Source organism: Oncorhynchus mykiss, chromosome 10 (genome assembly GCF_013265735.2).
Source record: "Oncorhynchus mykiss isolate Arlee chromosome 10, USDA_OmykA_1.1, whole genome shotgun sequence".
Lineage (NCBI taxonomy): Eukaryota > Metazoa > Chordata > Actinopteri > Salmoniformes > Salmonidae > Oncorhynchus > Oncorhynchus mykiss.
Window position 1 is genome coordinate 33,961,152 of NC_048574.1, and position 19,551 is coordinate 33,980,702.

The 19,551-nt window shown below is 40.3% G+C and overlaps 1 protein-coding gene across 1 annotated transcript in view; it reads right to left on the bottom strand.

Annotated features, from left to right (window-relative positions):
* The window catches only part of LOC110533687 (calmodulin regulator protein PCP4), a 33,855-nt gene extending 21,717 nt beyond the window's left edge, over positions 1-12,138 (bottom strand). Inside the window, exon 1 of the mRNA XM_021618135.2 lies at positions 11,990-12,138. Coding sequence (XP_021473810.1) covers positions 11,990-11,998 — 9 coding nt within the window. The 5' untranslated portion in view covers positions 11,999-12,138. The remainder of the gene's footprint in view (positions 1-11,989) is intronic.
* Positions 12,139-19,551: the final 7,413 nt, after the last annotated feature.

The following is a 19,551-nucleotide window of genomic DNA, read 5'->3' on the forward strand; positions in this document are numbered from 1 at the left end:
CAAAATGTGGAAAAAGGGAAGGGGTCTGAACTTTCCAACTGCACTGTATGTGTTTACCTACATGTTTTCTATTGGCCCCATTGTGATTTGAATTGTTGCTTGGTAAATGAAAACAAGCTATAAACCGACTGATCAGGGGAAACGTAGATTATTCAAATGAACTATTTTAACCAGTGACCAATGGAACCCTCAAATTCTTCTTGGTCACCCTCAAATTAACCTATGAAGATCTCCTCCCTCACTACATTACCAGGTGTCTAAAGCAATTAGCATACATCAACGTTCTAGACGAGACACAAGAAGAAAGTGTCCTTTTGAATTAATGCTTTCAAGTAACAGCTTTGAGCTGAGATGGACTTTATTGTCACCATCTCAAGCTCCATGGGAGGAAAGGGAGCCAAGGTTGTATGCAGCTCAGCTGCCAACACATTAGATAGCTCTGACTTGCAGCACCATATCCACCTGTTTACAGCACGATATCCACCTTTAAAGCTTCAGGCTTGGAAAAGTTGGATGGAGCATTGCTAACATTCCTTACATGCGCATCCAGAAAGTATCACTCAGCCTACTAGTCTCTGGAATCCTGTCAAGTATCCATTTAACTTGACGAGTAGTGCTACAATACCTGCTCACTCAGCAGACACACAGCAGCCAAGTTTAGAGGATAGAGGAAGTCCATGTTGGAATGGGATGGGGTAAAGGAAAATGTCATCCTTTCAAGGCTCTGGTGTTGGACGGCACAGTTAGGGCGTTCAACTTGGTTTGACTTGTCCATCCAGAAGCTGAACCTGACATAGTCATTATTAAACACAGCCTAGGTCAGTGATGCCCCTGAGAGAAGGAAAGTTAGGGCATGACCTTGGTGGTAGGAGTGACCGTGAAGAAAGACAGTTCTGAGATGGCCTCATCTTCGTGACAGTATTTTATCGAGTTGTTTTTGCTAGCTAACTTTAGTTATCCGGCATTGCATTTAACTGTTTGTTAGCATCAGTGTAGAAGTCAACTGTAGAAGTCAACTGAGGAGATTCTTCACTTTAGACATGGCAATGACAGATATGGCAGTTCCTAAGCAACTTTGCAGTATTTCGTTTTTTTGTGTGTTGTTTCTTACATTATTAGCCCAGACATTTTTTGTGTTATTACATACAGACAGAAATAACTTTTGGCTATCAGAGCGTCGGTAACTCACCAGCATTACGACCAGGCATACAACTTTCCCGAATTGGATCCTTTGTTCGTACCCCCCAGGGCAATCAAAACACTGCCGGCGGAGAAGATGTATTCGGAGTGGACTTCTAGTCTGACTCAGGAGGCGTGCACACCATCCACCGCTTCTGAGTATATTACTCGCTAATGTACAGTATCTGTATAATAAAGTAGACAAGCTCAGGGCGAGGATCTCCTTCCAGAGAAACATCTTGGACTGTAACATATTCTGTTTCACAGAAACATGGCTCTCTTGGGATATACTGTCCCCGTCCATACAGCCATCTGGGTTCTCAGTACATCGTGCAGACAGGAATAAAGAACTATCTGGGAAGAATAAAAGTACTTTTGTTCACCGGACCTAAAATACCTCAAACGCCAACCGTATTACCTCCCAAGAGAATTCTCTTCGGTTATAGTCACAGCTGTGTATATTCCCCCTCAAGCCGATACCATGATGGCCCTCAAAGAACTACACGGGACAATTTGTTTTTAAGATACTACTGCACTGTGGGAGCTAGGAACACAAGCATTTCGCTACACCCGCAATAACATCTGCTAAATATATGTATGTGACCAATAAAATTTGATTTGATTATGTGAGCAGAGTTTGCCTCTGTTCATTCAGTCTGCACACTGATGGAAGATTCCAATGACAATAACAAGGCTTCAGACTGAGGTAATTGTGCATCATACTTCAAGATACTGTCAAACTATAATGTCAGTTCTTTATATTTGTCTTTCCGTGCATACTTGCTGAAAAGGTAATCTCCTGTATTACTGTCTTTGTATAAAGATCATTATTATTTTATGCATTTAGTCAGGTACTTCCATTGACATCCAATCTGCCCTGGATGCCCCTCCATGACATGGTAACAGAACCATCATTCTCTCACTGATGTCTATGTGGTGTTCTAACTACAGTATTCATTATCAGACAGGCAGGCAGGCAATAAGTAACAGTTTTTCTCCCTGCTGGAATAATCTGAGCAAAACTAATGATACAACACCATGGTTTCCTCATAAAACATTAACACGCATTAGCCAGACCCCAGGGCTCTCAACACATCCAACTACACTGCATCCTTCAGCAGCACATTTCTGCTCGACATCAGGGCCTGTATTCACAAAGCATCTCAGAGTGCTGTTTTAGGATCAGTTTTTCCTTTTAAATTATATTGAATGGACAGGCGGGACCTGATCCTGGATCCACACGCCTACTCCGAGACGCTTAATGAAAACAGGCCCAGAACACATGAAGGATGTTGTCTACACTGTCATTCTATGAGGATGAGTAATCAACATGCGCGGTAAATCCAGACAGTAAATCCTGTCTCTCAGTCCTAGCTCGAGGACAATATGTAGCTAAATGGTTATTGTACAGTAAGTGAAATCATTCGGCATCACAAGGACTGTGTTATGAAAGCATCACAAAAACAATGGGATATTAGATGTTTAGGCTTTGTTATACCTAAACATCTAGCCTTATGTTGTGGACCAGGTTATAGGGAGTGCACAGAATACAGGCATCAGACAATTTAGCTGGATTATATATTATTTTTGCGTAATCTCTGCTCATTGTGAGGGATGATTAGGGTCATTCTGAACCAGGGCCATGTATCACCAGTGTAATGTTGCTAAAAATGCAAGCGGACATCATGTTTCAGACACCGTGGAGTATTCTATAAGGACAACATATTGGAGCTGAAGACTGTGACCACATCACATCACTGAGGACCTGAAATAGTCCCACCACACCGACACTATGGTGAAGAAGGCACAACAGCGCTTCTTCAACCTCAGGTGGCTGAAGAAATTTGGCATAACCCTCAAACTTCGACAGATGCACCATTGAGAGCATTCTGTCAGGCAACTCCATGGCTCTCCAGAGGGTGGTGCAGTCAGCCCAATTTATCACCGGGGGCACGCTGCTTACCCTCCAGGACATTTACAGCACCCGTTGTCAAAGGAAAGCCACCAGAGCCCCGGTTGTTGCCATCGAACAGACAAGGATGGTACAGGTGCATCAGAACCGGGACCGAGAGAGTGAGAAACAGCTTCTATCATCAGGACCCAGTTGTTGTTTTTTTTAGTTATCTGGATTTCGCCTATCAGTTAGGAATAAATGCATAGAAATATAATTAATAGTACAGACAAATCACTCCCGTTCTACTAATTTGATTTCTATGCATTTAATCCTATCCAATAGGCAAAATCCAGATACAGTTGAAGTCGGAGGTTTACATACAGCTTAGCCAAATACATTTAAACTCAGTTTCACAATTCCTGACATTTAATCCTAGTAAAAATGTCCTGTCTTAGGTCAGTTAGGATCACCAGTTTATTTTAAGAATGTGAAATGTCAGAATAATAGGAGAGAGAATGATTTATTTCAGCTTTTATTTATTTCATCAACCTCAGAAGATTACATACACTCAATTAGTACTTGGTAGCATTACCTTTAAATTGTTTAACTTCGGTCAAACGACTCAGATAGCCTTCCACCAGCTTCCCACAATAAGTTGGATGAATTTTGGCACGTTCCTCCTGACAGAGCTGGTGTAACAGTCAGGTTTGTCGGTCTCCTTGCTCACACATTTTTTTCACACAATATTTATGCTGCAGTAGTTTGTGTCGGGGGGGCTAGGGTCAGTCTGTTATATCTGAAGTATTTCTCCTGTCTTATCCGGTGTCCTGTGTGAATTTAAGTATGCTCTCTCTAATTCTCTCTTTCTTTCATTCTCTCTCTCTGAGGACCTGAGCCCTACGACCATGCCTCAGGACTACCTGGCATGACTTCTTGCTGTCCCCAGTCCACCTGGCCGTGCTGCAGCTCCAGTTTCAACTGTTCTGCCTGCGGCTATGGAACCCTGACATATTCACCGGACGTGCTACCTGTCCCAGACCTGCTGTTTTCAACTCTCTAGAGACAGCAGGAGCGGTAGAGAAACTCTCAATGATCAGCTATGAAAAGTCAACTGACATTTACTCCTGTTGCACCCTCGACAACTACTGTGATTATTATTATTTGACCATGCTGGTCATTTATAAACATTTGAACATCTTGGCCATGTTCTGCTATAATCTCCACCCGGCACAGCCAGAAGAGGACTGGCCACCCCTCATAGACTGGTTCCTCTCTAGGTTTCTTCCTAGGCCTTTCTAGGGAGCTTTTCCTAGCCACCGTGCTTCTACACCTGCATTGCTTGCTGTTTGGGGTTTCAGGATGGGTTTCTGTAGAGCACTTTGAGATATCAGCTGATGTAAAAAGGGCTATATAAATACATTAGATTAGATTTTCAATAGGATTGAGGTCAGGGCTTTGTGATGGCCACACCAATACTTTGAATTTGTTGTCCTTAAGCCATTTTGCCACAACTTTGGAAGTATGCTTGGGGTCATTGTCCATTTGGAAGATCCATTTGCGACCAAGCTTTAACTGATGTCTTGAGAAGTTGCTTAAATATATCCACATAATTGTCCTTCCTCATGATCCCATCAATTTTGTGAAGTGCAAAGCACCCCCACAACATGATGCTGCCAACCCCATGCTTCACAGTTGGGATGATGTTCTTTGGCTTGCAAGCCTCCCCCTTTTTCCTCCAAACATGACAATGGTCATCATGGCCAAACAGTTCTATTTCTGTTTCATCAGACCAGAGGACATTTCTCCAAAAAGTATAATTTTTGTCCCCATGTGTAGTTGCAAACAGTAGTCTGGCTTTTTTATAGCGGTTTAGGAGCAGTGGCTTCTTCCTTGCTGAGCAGCCTTTCAGGTTACGTCGATATAGGACTCGTTTTACTGTTGATATAGATACCTTTGTACCTGTTTCCTCCAGCATCTTCACAAGGTCCTTTGCTGTTGTTCTGGGATTGATTTTCAGTTCTCGCACCAAAGTACGTTCATCTCTAGGAGACAGAACGCGTCTCCTTCCTGAGCAGTATGACGGCTGCGTGGTCCCATGGTGTTTATACTTGCATACTATTGTTTGTACAGATGAACGTGGTACCTTCAGGCATTTGGAAATTGCTCCCAAGGATGAACCAGACTTGTGGAGGTCTATCAGAAGCTTCTGAAGCCATGACATAATTTTCTGGAATTTTCCAAGCTGTTTAAAGCCACAGTCAATTTAGTGTATGTACACTTCTGACCCACTGGAATTGTGATACAGTGGATTTTAAGTTAAATAATCTGTCTGTAAACAATTGTTGGAAAAAGTATTTGTGTCATGCACAAAGTAGATGTCCTAACCGACTTGCCAACACTATAGTTTATGAACAAGAAATTTGTGGAGTGGTTGAAAAACTAGTTTTAATGACTCCAACATAAGTGTTTGTAAACTTCCACCTTCAACTGTAGATAACGGGTCCCAAGCCATCAGACTGTTAAACAGCCATCACTAGCCAGCTACCTGCCTGGTGCTCTGCCCTGCACCTTGAGAATACAGCCCCATGTATATAAAGGCATTGAACACTGGTCACATCATATACTAAAAATCATTCTTTAACCTGTCTCCTCCCCTTCATCTACACTGATTGAAGTGGATTTAACAAGTGACATCAATAAGGGATCATAGCTTTCACCTGGATTCACTTGGCCAGTCTATGTCATGGAAAGAGCAGGTGTTCCTAATGTTTTGTACACTCAGTGTAGCTCAGTACTTGAATAATGTATTTTATACAGTCATTATTGCTTATCTTTATCAAGGGTGTTAATAATTTTGGACCCAACTGTATACTTTATTCTCAACATAGCCCATCCTAACTCAGAGAGCTCCCGAATGGCACTGCGGTCTAAGGCACTGCATCACAGTGCTAGAGGCATCACTACAGACCCTGGTTCGATCCTGGGCTGTATCACAACTGGCTGTGATCTGGAGTCCCATAAGGCGGTGCACAATTGGTTAGGGGGGTTTGGCCGGGATAGGCCGCCATTGTAAATAAGAATTTATTCGTAACTGATTTGCCTAGTTAAATAAATAAAATATACCTTCTGCTGTACATACCATTTTCTTTGCAAAAAATACAGTATACTGTCTACACACACACACCACATATTTATGTTCAGGAATAAGAAACTACTCGTTCTAATATACAGTATCTACTTCATATCTACTTTGGATTGTGGACTCTTTCTGACATTTCTTGATTTTTTTCATTTTGTTATTATTATTTGTATATTTGTATTGCATTTGCTAGACATTCTACTGCACTATTGGAGATACTAACATAATAATTTTGCTGCACCTGCTATAACACCTGCAAATATGCAGTATGCAACCAATAAACTTTTATTTGATTTTGAGAGGATTTTAAGCAAATGTAAAGATTTAAAAAATATATATATATTTATGCACTGTCAGTTGCCAGTTGGTCACTCAGAAGAGATTACCCCAATTAATATGACATTTCCACTAACAGAATAACTGTGAAAGATTCTTTGTCCAGGTCAGAGACGAGGCAAAACAACTCAAAATAGAAACGCTAAAACAACAAAAAAGTTACTTTTGCTAATTTCCTCAGACTTCCATTGACTGAGTTCATCTCCAAATCTGTCCAACAGGCACCTCTGAGCTGAATATAATTTACTCTCGCTGACTTTAATAGGTATATACAGAGGGTAAAAAAGACACAGAGACACTGCTCATCCTTCTACCACTCTGACCTTTTTACACTAATTGGTAGCAGCCCTCTAGTTCTCCTTGTCCATTTGATGTATACTAGAGAGAAATGCTGGAGTGAAATAGCTCCACTAAGTAGACACCAAAGCCACCGTGAAGTCCCATGATAAGTTAGTGGTGGCAACACCATATTGGACTCTTCGTCTGATGCATTGCTTTTACTTAAACAGAGCATCAGTATATTAAGATTTTAAAAATACTCATTTCAAAAAAAGGATGTAATGGAATTGATTAAGTTTCTATATCAAAGCAATGTAATAAAATGTGAAAATATCAAGTCACAGCAATACACCACTGTTAGTTGAGCAAAGCATGCATGATTGGTGGTTTTTGAAACATTGAACCATTTCCTTGTTCTTCTGCATTTACTGTAAACACATCCATATGAATGGCACACTACCATGCTTGTCATCTTAACCTGACATTCCAGCTCATCACCACAACGTTCACACAATGTGGACATGGTTGTGATTGTTTGTTCACACTTTGATGATGTTCTTCTATGTCATATTTGTTCCCTGTTTTGAAACGCAGGCATTTCTGTTTCCATCTCTATCCACATGGAAAACAACAAACCACTGGACCGTGCTCTCAATGCTAATCAGACAAGGCTGACTGCACCCTGTTTTAAAGCCTGGAGGCGACACTGACTGTACTGCTGTCTGTCTATATATCTATCTATCTGCCTGCTTCCCTTCCATGTCTCTACATCTACATGCCTGCCTGATCACAATCGACAACTAACTCAGACATTGGTAAGGTTAATTTACAGCACGTTACGGTTAAGCGTCTGTTGGTTGGGTCCCTCAAGGCTCTACAGAACAGGGATATAACCTTCTGCATCATCTACCCATCATCTTAACCACACTGCACCATCACTGTGGTGGCAGTGTCGTATCACAGCATGTTTCATACTGACATAACATCACGCTTCAGGTACTAAAATGCTTATTCCCCCCCCCCAAGATAAACTTGAAGGCGAGAGAACAAACAGTGTTGTGTTGCAGCCATTGTGAAGAGGACAAATTCAATTGAACCCAAGTGTCTCATCAAGAAGATGGATGTCATGGCTGTTGAATGTGCCTGACCTATCTCAATCTGTAAGTGATAGCAGGAGATAGATACATCGCACTACAGACAGATCCAAATATCCACCCGAGCAGTTACATAATCCTGCCTAGCAACAAATGTATTGAACAAATCTGCTAAATATCTGCGTGTCTGATGGGAGCATTCTAATCTAGCCTGCCGACAGAGGGACGGTGGCTGTCTCTAAATGTGGAGATATGTGGATTTTGTGCCCTGGTTCTAATGCTGTCACTGCGGCCTGACACAGATGTGTTTACCAATAATACACTGGCATATACTTAAGATATTACTGAGCTTCTTTTCAAGACCACATACTCTGTAACTGTTTTAAAGTCCCCATTAGCCACATAGTGAAATCCCTGAGTGGTTTCCTTCCTCTCCAGCAAATTAGTTAGGAAGGGTGCCTGTATCGTTGTAGTGACTAGCTGCATTGATACACAATCCAAAGTGTAATTAATAACTTCACCATGCTCAAAGGGATATTCATTGTCTGCTTTTTTTTTTACGTTTACCTATCTACCAATAGGTGCCCTTCTTTGCGAGGCATTGGAAAACCTCCTTGGTCTTTGTGGTTGAATCTGTGTTTGAAATTCACTGCTTGACTGAGGGACCTTACAGATAATTGTATGTGTGGGGTACAGAGATGAGGTTGTCATTGAAAAATGATGTTAAAAACTATTATTGCGCAAAACTTACGCAACTTATTTTGTGAGTTGTTAAGCACATTTTTTGTCCTGAATTTATATTTATTAGGCATGCCATAAGAAAGGGGTTGAATTCTTATAAACATTTCAGCTTTTTATTTTTGATTAAGTTGTACAAATTTCTAAAAACATATTTCCACTTTAACATTATAGGTCAGTGAAAAATATGTTTTTTATTCATTTTAAATTCAGGATGTAACAACAAAATGTGGAAAAAGTCCAGGGGTGTGAAAACTTTCTGAAGGCACTGTACTTGCATCATGGAGATGGGAATCTAATTCATGTCCTGTGTGCTGTAAGATACCACTTTGTACCCTAGAGCACACAGGACATTTGTCTTATTTATAAAATCCTGTTTATGCAGTACCGTAGAATCCTATATAAACCATGAACAGAGAAAATCATTGTCAGATGTGTGCGCTGTGATATACAGTATGATCTCAAACCTCTGTCACCACAAGTACATTTTGGTTGATGTTGGAAAATGTTGCACTAACTAAATACAGCCAATCCAAAATAGTGTGTAATGTGTTTTCTATTCAATGTATTTTAGTGGGTAGGGTTGGCTGGGCAGGTTTCCCTCAGCCATACACAGAGGTAACCACTGACCAAGCCTCTCTATTGGACCACCTATCCAGGCAGAGCGAGGTGCTAGGAGAGAGAGGGGGCAGCTGTGAAGAAGGGACGGGGCACTGCTGTAGAGCTAAGAGGACTGGCCCCATCTGTCACTACCACAGCCAGCTCTGTCTTTCTGTCTGTCTGTCTGTCTGTCTGTCTGTCTGTCTGTCTGTCTGTCTGTCTGTCTGTCTGTCTGTCTGTCTGTCTGTCTGTCTGTCTGTCTGTCTGTCTGTCTGTCTGTCTGTCTGTCTGTCTGTCTGTCTGTCTGTCTCTGTCTCTGTCTCTGTCTCTCCCGGCAGCAACTGCTGCTGGAATCCATTGACTTTGATGGAAAGGCCAACTGTACTAGCCTATACATCAGGCAAGCGACCAGAAAAGAATGCAGCTCAATTGTTTCCAAAATTGGCCCATTGTTTTTAGGGAAAGAGACAGTGATAAGGTCTCCGATTGGGGGCCTCATTTATTTCCATTCCCACCTGCGCTATGCATGCAGTGACAGAACAGAATGTGTTATTTCAGTGGGTCAGCCTTCAATTATTCAGTGACAGCCAACACTCAGTGCAGTGTTTGCATATAACGAATTCTGGGATGCTGGTGCTGTTTTTCTCTAGCAGTGTAATAAGCACAGAAACCCATTGCCTTCAGCTAAGACATGATGATTATAAACATGGCTATTATGGCTTAACTGAATTGACTGGTGCATTCAGTTGATTGGCAGACTGTCTCTAGGTCAATATCACCCCTGCTTCAGCTAACACAAACTGTTTATGCTGGAATAAACATTAACTTACAAATGTCATGGCTCAACAATCTTGCTTATCAAACGATTCACACACATAGACTACTCCTGTATGTAGGCCTATTCTCTCTCCCACACACACACACACACACACACACACACACACACACACACACACACACTTAATTGATACATGAAAACAAGTAGGCCATTGCAGTATGACAACAACTGTTAAATAAAGACTACATAAAACATGTATGTACCACCATTAGTACACTTGTTTCCAATTTCCCGGAGTATTTGTATTTTGTGCACTGGTTTGTTCTCCTGTGCAGTAGCGGATTTAGGTATAGATGACATGGGGAGCCTCCCAGGGCAACATCTTGCCGGGGACGGCACATGGCGCCCACATAACATTTTTTGGAATGGTGACATTTGCATGATCGATTTTCTAACGCTCATTTACACGTCACGTCAATGATATCATGTCACCGTGTGGGACTGTGGGTCAATTAACCTCTAACTTCGTACAGTACTAATGCAATTAGTCAAATCAGTCAAACTACGAAATGTTACCAAATAAACCCCAATTCATTCATAATACTGTGTCACAGACATGTTGTTGCATTTTTTTCTGGTTTGTGTGAAATCATTAAGAATAATATAAAACCACTCTGCACACCACTAAGGTGAATTGGTTTAGTCTTGACTCTTGGTTGACAGTGTTGGGGGAAGGGTAATGTATTGATGCTCGAGTGGCAAATCAACACAAATGTGTTTATATTTGTCTTTGTTACTTCTTTTTGATATTTGAGTCTTATTTTGTATATTTATATCGTTTTAAATGCTATGATAGTTTATTTGTGTTCCAAATGTCTGAATAAAAATTACAGTTAGTGCAGAATGGTGCTTTTTTTTTGTTGGCGGGGCGCCCAGGGAGCCATACAAGCTAGAACCGCCACTGCTCCTGTGATTACTGACGAATTGAACCTAAGATTAGAGGCCACACAAAACTGTATCCATTCAACAAAAGTCTTCGGTTATTATGTAACCACGTACATTAATGTATTCACCTTTAAGTGTAAAGTTAGACAGATGATTTACGTTTTTTCTAGCGTGTTGCAATACGTTAAAATCATAACGCACCAGAAAACTATGTGGAATTGTGTTTATTTTAACATAACTTTACCCACTGGGCAAAACCTGGTTGAATCAACGTTGTTTCCACGTAATTTAAACCAAATAAATCAGTGATCACGTTGAATCAACTTGGAAAACTATTTTGGGGGATTTGAAAAAATAAATCATGTTATGAGAATTTGTTATTTTTTTCCACCCATCTTTTAACCTAAATCCAATAACACGGTGACTTTTTTGTTGTTGATTTCACGTTAGTTGACAACTCAACCAAATGTTAGTCAAAACTAGATTTTGAAATTAAGTCTGTACTCAGCGGGTAAGTGTTGCACAATAGCCCGTGTCTTGGCTACACAAATAGGCATGCAGGCTACATTTCCAAAGCTATGCTCTCTGTAGACTACTTCCCGTCCATACCAGCAGCATACATAATTGTACAAACCTTTTCTACAAAAAAAAACATATAAGGAAGGACAACAATCACAAATGGAGGGTCAGAGAGGACCGTTTGGGGTTGATTGCCCGGTAGTTGGATAGCCTAATAAATAATGTTGACCTGCTGGACGCCAGTGACACTTTCTTATATTGTAGCAAATCGTTTCATATCGTTGCCATCGGCAAAACTACAAACTATTTAATTCATTTGACGCTTTAATGGGCTCATTTTAAACAATTTGGTTGCGCTCCGCTTGAATGCTGGAATTGGCAGTGTTGCAGTAGCAGACTATCCATGGATGCACTTATTAGCCTACCGTATGATGTGAGCGACAATTATACTTCAAAAGAAAGGCTTTTAAAAAATAAAGTACACCTACCTCACTCATGATTTATAAGTGTTGTAGTTACGATGATTCCAGTACTTGATGTACACTTGTCACTCGTAAGCAGTCCTCCCGTCCACGATGCCTTGGTCCGTTATAGAGGGGAGGTTTTATAGTATGTGGAGTAACCCTTTCATTTCCTCACGTTTCCATTGAACCAATAGGAATGTCTTCGGCATATCTCTATCTCAAGTCACCACTCAAGAGCTCAAATATCCATTACAGTCGTACACATAGGCAGGCAGCCTTATCAAGTTATTGCCACAGCTCATTGTTATATTAAACCAACCAATAGCTCTTCTTTTGCCACAGCACAGTTTAGACGACACATCAACGTGTGCTTTATGTAATGCAAAGCAGCTCCCCAATGGGCACAAACTGGTTGAATCAACGTTGTTTCAACGCCATTTGGAATCTACGTGGAAAATAGCCTAAAATGGATTTGAAAAAAGTTATCAATGTAAACTGCTGTTTTGAGTGTGAAATTTCAACAACATGATTTTCACCATGGTAACCACATTTCAACATAAACAAACCTAGTATAAAATATGTTGAATTTGTACCTTTACAACAAGGTCAGATCTTCCATGTTATATCCACTATCAGAAAAAAATGTAGGCTGGGCAGGACCTTCTACAGGATAATTGGTGTATCTACAGGTACCATTTGGACGCCCATCCATGGTTTTAACGAAGCCCAGTTGAGCTATGATATTTGTCACTGACCATAACCAATGTAATATTGTGAGAATGATTGTTGAGTGATCTCCACTTATAAATTAAATAGATTCACTGTTGCTATTGAAGTCATTCCAAAGGGTAGGTTTACCAGAGCAAATGAAATGTGACCATCCTTTATCACTCATATATCATCAATGATGATGATATAGCATATGCAAGGTCATGATCAGCAATTGTTTCAATTTAAACCATAATTAAATATACAATACCCAGGGTTTCAAGCTCTGGTTGATTTCAAATTGAATTATGTGATATTGAATTGTGTTTATTGTCAACACAACCAATTATCAACATTTGAAGGAGATATCTTCTGCATGAATAGTTCCATCAGTACCACTGACTTAGTCTGGCTTTAATTCCAGCTTGTCTACAATTTAATAATTGATATGTGGGTTTCACGTCTCCATCTCAACCAAAAAATGTTGTTTAAAGAATAGGACTAAATCAAATCAAACTTTATTTAAAGTGCATTTAAAGTTTGATTTGATTTAGTCCTACTCTTTAACGTATATGTTCACAATTGCTATAATAATCTGTGCAGAATCTCGAACTACATTGATCACTTGCACCATGTACGTTTAATGTAAACTGAACTATAACACAGGTCATGTGGTTTTGCTATTAGATGAAGTGCAGTGATAAATCATTAATTTATTGTAGTACCGCCCCCTGCTGTTCATTCCTGGGAGAACACTTCTGACAACAATCCTAAAAAAACTGCATGTAAAGTAATCCATTCAATCAAGACCTTCCCTTCACCTACTAGCCCACACCAAATTCATGGCTGACATGGATGAGTGGATACTTGTCTATTCTTAATGTAGTACTAAACCACAACATCTGTGTCGCTCAGTTGGTAGTGCATGGTGCGTGCAACACCAGGGTTGTGGGTTTGATACCCATGGGGGACCAGTATGAACATTTATGCACTCATTACTTTACTGTAAGTCAATCTGGTTTAAGTGAGTCTGCTAAATGACTAACATGCAGTGGTGGAAAAAGAACTAAACTGTCATAATTGAGTATAAGTAAAGATACCTTCAGAGAAAAGTGAAATTAACATAAAACTTGAGTAAAAGTGTTTGGTTTGAAATATACTTAAGTATTAAAAGTCAATGGAATTACTAAAATGTATTTAAGTATGGGGCGGCAGGGTAGCCTAGTGGTTAGAGTGTTGGACTAGTTGCAAGGAAGGTTGCAAGTTCAAACCCCCGAGCTGACAAGGCACAAATCTGTCGTTCTGCCCCTGAACAGGCAGTTAACCCACTGTTCCTAGGCCGTCATTGAAAATAAGAATTTGTTCTTAACTGACTTGCCTAGTTAAATAAAGGTAAAAAAAAATAAAAACATTTAAAAAAAAGTTAAAGTACAAGTATAAACCAGTTCCTTATATTAAGCAAACCAGACAGCACAATTTTATTTTTTATTTTTTATTTATACAGTATACAGTGAATTCGGAAAGAATTCAGACCCCTTGATTTTTTTGCACATTTTGTTACGTTATAGCCTTATTCTGAAATGGATTAAATCGTGTTATTCCCTCATCAATCTACACACAATACCCCGTAATGACAAAGGAAAACAGGTTTTAAGGCATTTTTACACACAAAAAAAAACAATACCAGAAAAATAACATTTACATAAGTATTCAGACTCTTTACTCAGGGGCACACTCCAACACTCAGAATTAATTTACATATGAAGCATTTGTGTTTAGTGAGTCCACCAGATCAGAGGCAGTGGGGATGACCAGGGATGTTCTCTTGACAAGTGTGTAAATTGGACCATTTTCTTGTCAAAATATAAAGAGTACTTTTGGGTGTCAGGGAAAATGTATGGAGTAAAAAGTACCTTATTTTCTTTAGGAATGTAGTGAAGTAAACATTTTTAAAAACTACTTAAGTAGTACTTTAATAAATAATTGTTACTTAAGTACTTTATACCATTGCTAAAATGTCAAATTTGTATTCCCATTTGAACTTTGCTGTACTTTTAAATGGTTGAAAGCGTAGTCATAGACATTTGGTTGACAACGAAACAAAAATTGGACATTGTTTTTACATTGGAAAATGGGTGTGCTTTTAAAATGTTGAAAGCAAAGTGATTACACTTTGGAAATTCAATGAACTTTTGGCTGTCTTTTTGAGTAGGTGAACATAGGTTGTAAACTCATTTATCAACATCCCAACCAAATATTACCCAATTATCCAAATATTACCCAATTATCCAAATATTACCCAATTATCCACGTTGAAATGACGTGGTGTGCCCAGTGGGATAATGTCATCCAATGTTAATTGGCACTGCAAGATGAATAGACAATGTACAGTATACAGTGAATTCGGAAAGAATTCAGACCCCTTGATTTTTTTGCACATTTTGTTACGTTATAGCCTTATTCTGAAAAGGATTAAATCGTGTTATTCCCTCATCAATCTACACACAATACCCCGTAATGACAAAGGAAAACAGGTTTTAAGGCATTTTTACACACAAAAAAAAAACAATACCAGAAAAATAACATTTACATAAGTATTCAGACCCTTTACTCAGTACTTTGTTGAAGCACCTTTGGCAGAGATTACAGCCTTGAGTCTTCTTGGGAATGACGTTACAAGCTTGGCACACATGTATTTGGGGAGTTCCTCCCATTCATTCCTGCAGATCCTCTCAAGCTCTGTCAGGTTGGATGGGGAGCATCGCTGCACAGCTATTTTCAGGTCTCTCCAGAGAAGTCAGATCTAGTTCAAGTCCGGGCTCTGGCTGGCCCACTCAATGACATTCAGAGATTTGTCCCGAAGCCACTCCTGCTTTGTCTTGGCTGTGTGCTTAGGGTCATTTTCCTGTTGGAAGGTGAACCGTCGCCCCAGTCTGAGGTCCTGAGTGCTCTGGAGCAGGTTTTCATCAACGATCTCTTTGTACTTTGCTCCATTCTTCTTTCCCTCGATCCTGACTAGTCTCCCAGACACTGCCACCGAAAAACTCCACCCAGCATGATGTAGGGATTGTGTCAGGTTGCCTCCAGACGTGACGCTTGGCATTCAGCCCAAAGAGTTCAATCTTTGTTTCATCAGACCAGAGAATCTTGTTTCTCATGGTCCGAGAGTCCTTTGGGTGCCTTTTGGCAAACTCCAAGTGGGCTGTCATGTACCTTTTACTCAGGAGTGGCTTCCGTCTGTCGACTCTACCTTAAAGGGTTGATTGGTGGACCATTGAAGAGAGGGTTGTCCTTCTGAAAGGTTCTCTCATCTTCACAGAGGAACTCTGGAGCTCTGTCAGAGTGACCATTGGGTTGTTGGTCACCTCCCTGACCAAGGCCCTTCTCCCCCGATTGCTCTGTTTGGCAGGGCGGTCAGCTCTAGGAAGAGTCTTGGTGGTTCCAAACTTCTTCCATTTAAAAATGATGGAGGCCACTGTGTTCTCGGGGACCTTCAAGGCTGCAGAAATGTTTGGTACCCTTGCCTAGATCTGTGCCTCGTCTTGGAGCTCTACGGACAATTCCTTTGACCTTATGTCTTGGATTTTGCTCTGACATGCACTCAGCTGTGGGAGCTTACATAGACAGGTGTGTATGTTTCCAAATCATGTCCAATCATTTGAATTTACCACAGGTGGACTACAAACAAGTTGTAGAAACATCTTAAGGACGATCAATGAAAACTGGATGTACCTGAGCTCAATTTCGAGTCTCATAGCAAAGGGTCTGAATACTTCTGTAAATAAGGTATTTCTGTTTTTCTTTTTTAATACATTTGCAAAAATGTCTAAAACCTGTTTTCACTTTTTAATTATGGGGTATTGTGTGTAGATTGATGATTTAATTATGGGGTATTGTGTGTAGATTGATGATCCATTTTAGAATAAGGCTGTAACATAACAAAATGTGGAAAAAGTCAAGGGGTCTGAATTCTTTCCAAATGCACTGTAGCATCACAGATAAACACATGTAGCCCTAAAATGTGTGAAGACAGCTTAGCTCCGACCAACAAGTCAGCCTCACCAGTGAAGAGAAGGACGCATGTTGTGGAGGTCTCTGCAAGACGGGATGGTTAGCATCATTGATTGTATGCATCCCAAATGTGCATTTTCACCGGTTGGATGTATTTATGTCTTTCCCAAGCGTTAATCCGGAAACAAGTTTTGATTCAGTGAGTAGGGCTCTCTCTCTCTCTCTCTCTCTCTCTCTCTCTCTCTCCCTCTCTCTCTCTCTCTCTCTCTCTCTCTCTCAATTCAATTCAATTCAATTCCATTCCATTCAAGGGGCTTTATTAGCATGGGAAACATGTGTTAACATTGCCAAAGCAAGTGAGGTAGATAATATATAAAGTGAATATCTCTCTCTCTCTCTCTCTCTCTCTCTCTCTCTCGATTCAATTCAATTAAACTCAATTCAACTCAATTCAAGGGGCTTCATTGGCATGGGAAACATGTGTTAACATTGCCAAAGCAAGTGAGGTAGTAATATACAAAAGTGAAATAAACAATAAAAATTAACAGTCAACATTATACATACAGAAGTTTCAAAACAATAAAGACATTACAAATGTCATATTATATATATATATATATATATACAGTGTTGTAACAATGTACAAATGGTTAAAGTACACAAGGAAAAATAAATAAGCATAAATATGGGTTGTATTTACAATGGTGTTTGTTCTTCGCTGGTTGCCCTTTTCTTGTGGCAACAGGTCACAAATCTTGCTGCTGTGATGGCACACTGTGGAATTTCACCCAGGAGATATGGGAGTTTATCAAAATTGGATTTATTTTCGAATTCTTTGTGGATCTGTGTAATCTGAGGGAAATATGTCTCTCTAATATGGTCATACATTGGGCAGGAGGTTAGGAAGTGCAGCTCAGTTTCCACCTCATTTTGTGGGCAGTGAGCACATAGCCTGTCTTCTCTTGAGAGCCATGTCTGTCTACGGCGGCCTTTCTCAATAGCAAGGCTATGTCCACTACATAGTCAAAGCTTTCCTTAAGTTTGGGTCAGTCACAGTGGTCAGGTATTCTGCCAATGTGTACTCTCTGTTTAGGGCCAAATAGTATTCTAGTTCGCTCTGTTTTTTTGTTATTTCTTTCCAATGTGAATCGCTTCCTTTTGGGAATCGCTTCCTTTTAGGTGGTTGTAGAATTTAACGTCTCTTTTCTGGATTTTGATAACTAGTGGGTATCGGCCTAATTCTGCTCTGCATGCATTATTTGGTGTTCTACATTGTACACGGAGGATATTTTTGCAGAATTCTGCATGCAGAGTCTCAATTTGGTGTTTGTCCCATTTTGTGAAGTCTTGGTTGGTGAGCGGACCCCAGACCTCACAACCACAAAGGGCAATGGGCTCTATGACTGATTCAAGTATTTTTAGCCAGATCCTAATTTGTACTGTATGTTGAAATTTATGTTCCTTTTGATGGCATAGAATGCCCTTCTTGCCTTGTCTCTCAGATCGTTCACAGCTTTGTGGAAGTTACCTGTGGCACTGATGTTTAGGCCAAGGTATGTATAGTTTTTTGTGTGCTCTAGGGCAACAGTGTCTAGATGGAATTTGTATTTGTGGTCCTGGCAACTGGACCTTTTTTGGAACACCATTATTTTGGTCTAACTGAGATTTACTGTCAGGGCCCAGGTCTGACAGAATCTGTGCAGAAGATCTAGGTGCTGCTGTAGGCCCTCCTTGGTTGGTGACAGAAGCACCAGATCATCAGCAAACAGTAAATATTTGACTTCGGAATCTAGTAGGGTGAGGCCGGGTGCTGCAGACTTTTCTAGTGCCCTCGCCAATTCGTTGATATATATTTTGAAGAGGGTGGGGCTTAAGCTGCATCCCTGTCTCACCCCACGACCCTGTGTGAAGAAATGTGTGTGTTTTTTGCCAATTTTAACCGCACACTTGTTGTTTCTGTACATGGATTTTATAATGTCGTATGTTTTACCCCCACACCACTTTCCATCAATTTGTATAGCAGACCCTCATGCCAAATTGAGTCAAAGGCTTTTTTGAAATCAACAAAGCATGAGAAGATTTTGCCTTTGTTTTGGTTTGTTTGGTTGTCAATTGGGGTGTGCAGGGTGAATACCATGGTCTGTTGTACAGTAATTTGGTAAAAAGCCAATTTGACATTTGCTCAGTATATTGTTTTCATTGAGGAAATGTATGAGTCTGCTGTTAATGATAATGCAGAGGATTTCCCCAAGGTTACTGTTGACACATATAACACGGTAGTTATTGGGGTCAAATTTGTCTCCACTTTTGTGGATTGGGGTGATCAGTTCTTGGTTCCAAATATTGGGGAAGATGCCAGAGCTAAGGATGATGTTAAAGTATAGCCAATTGGAATTTGTTGTCTGTATATTTGATCATTTCATTAAGGATACCATCAACACCACAGGCCTTTTTGGGTTGGAGAGTTTTATTTTGTCCTGTAACTCATTCAAGGTAATTGGAGAATCCAGTGGGTTCTGGTAGTCTATAATAGTTGATTCTAAGATTTGTATTTGATCATGTATATGTTTTTGCCCCTTTATTCTTTGTTATAGAGCCAAAAAGATTGGAGAAGTGGTTTACCTGTCATGTACTGTCATGTTGTGTCTTGTTTCTGTCCTTTCCCTTCACCCTGTCTCCCTCTGCTGGTCGTTGTTAGGTTACCTTTTCTCCCCCTCTTTTCCCCAGCTGTGCCTTGTCTCCTCCTAACTACCTCGTCACCCCTTTTCCCACCTGTTCCCTTTTTCCCTCTGATTAGTCCTCTATATCTCTCTCTGTTTCTGCTCCTGTCTTTGTCGGATTCTTGTTTGTGTTGTTCATGCCTGAAC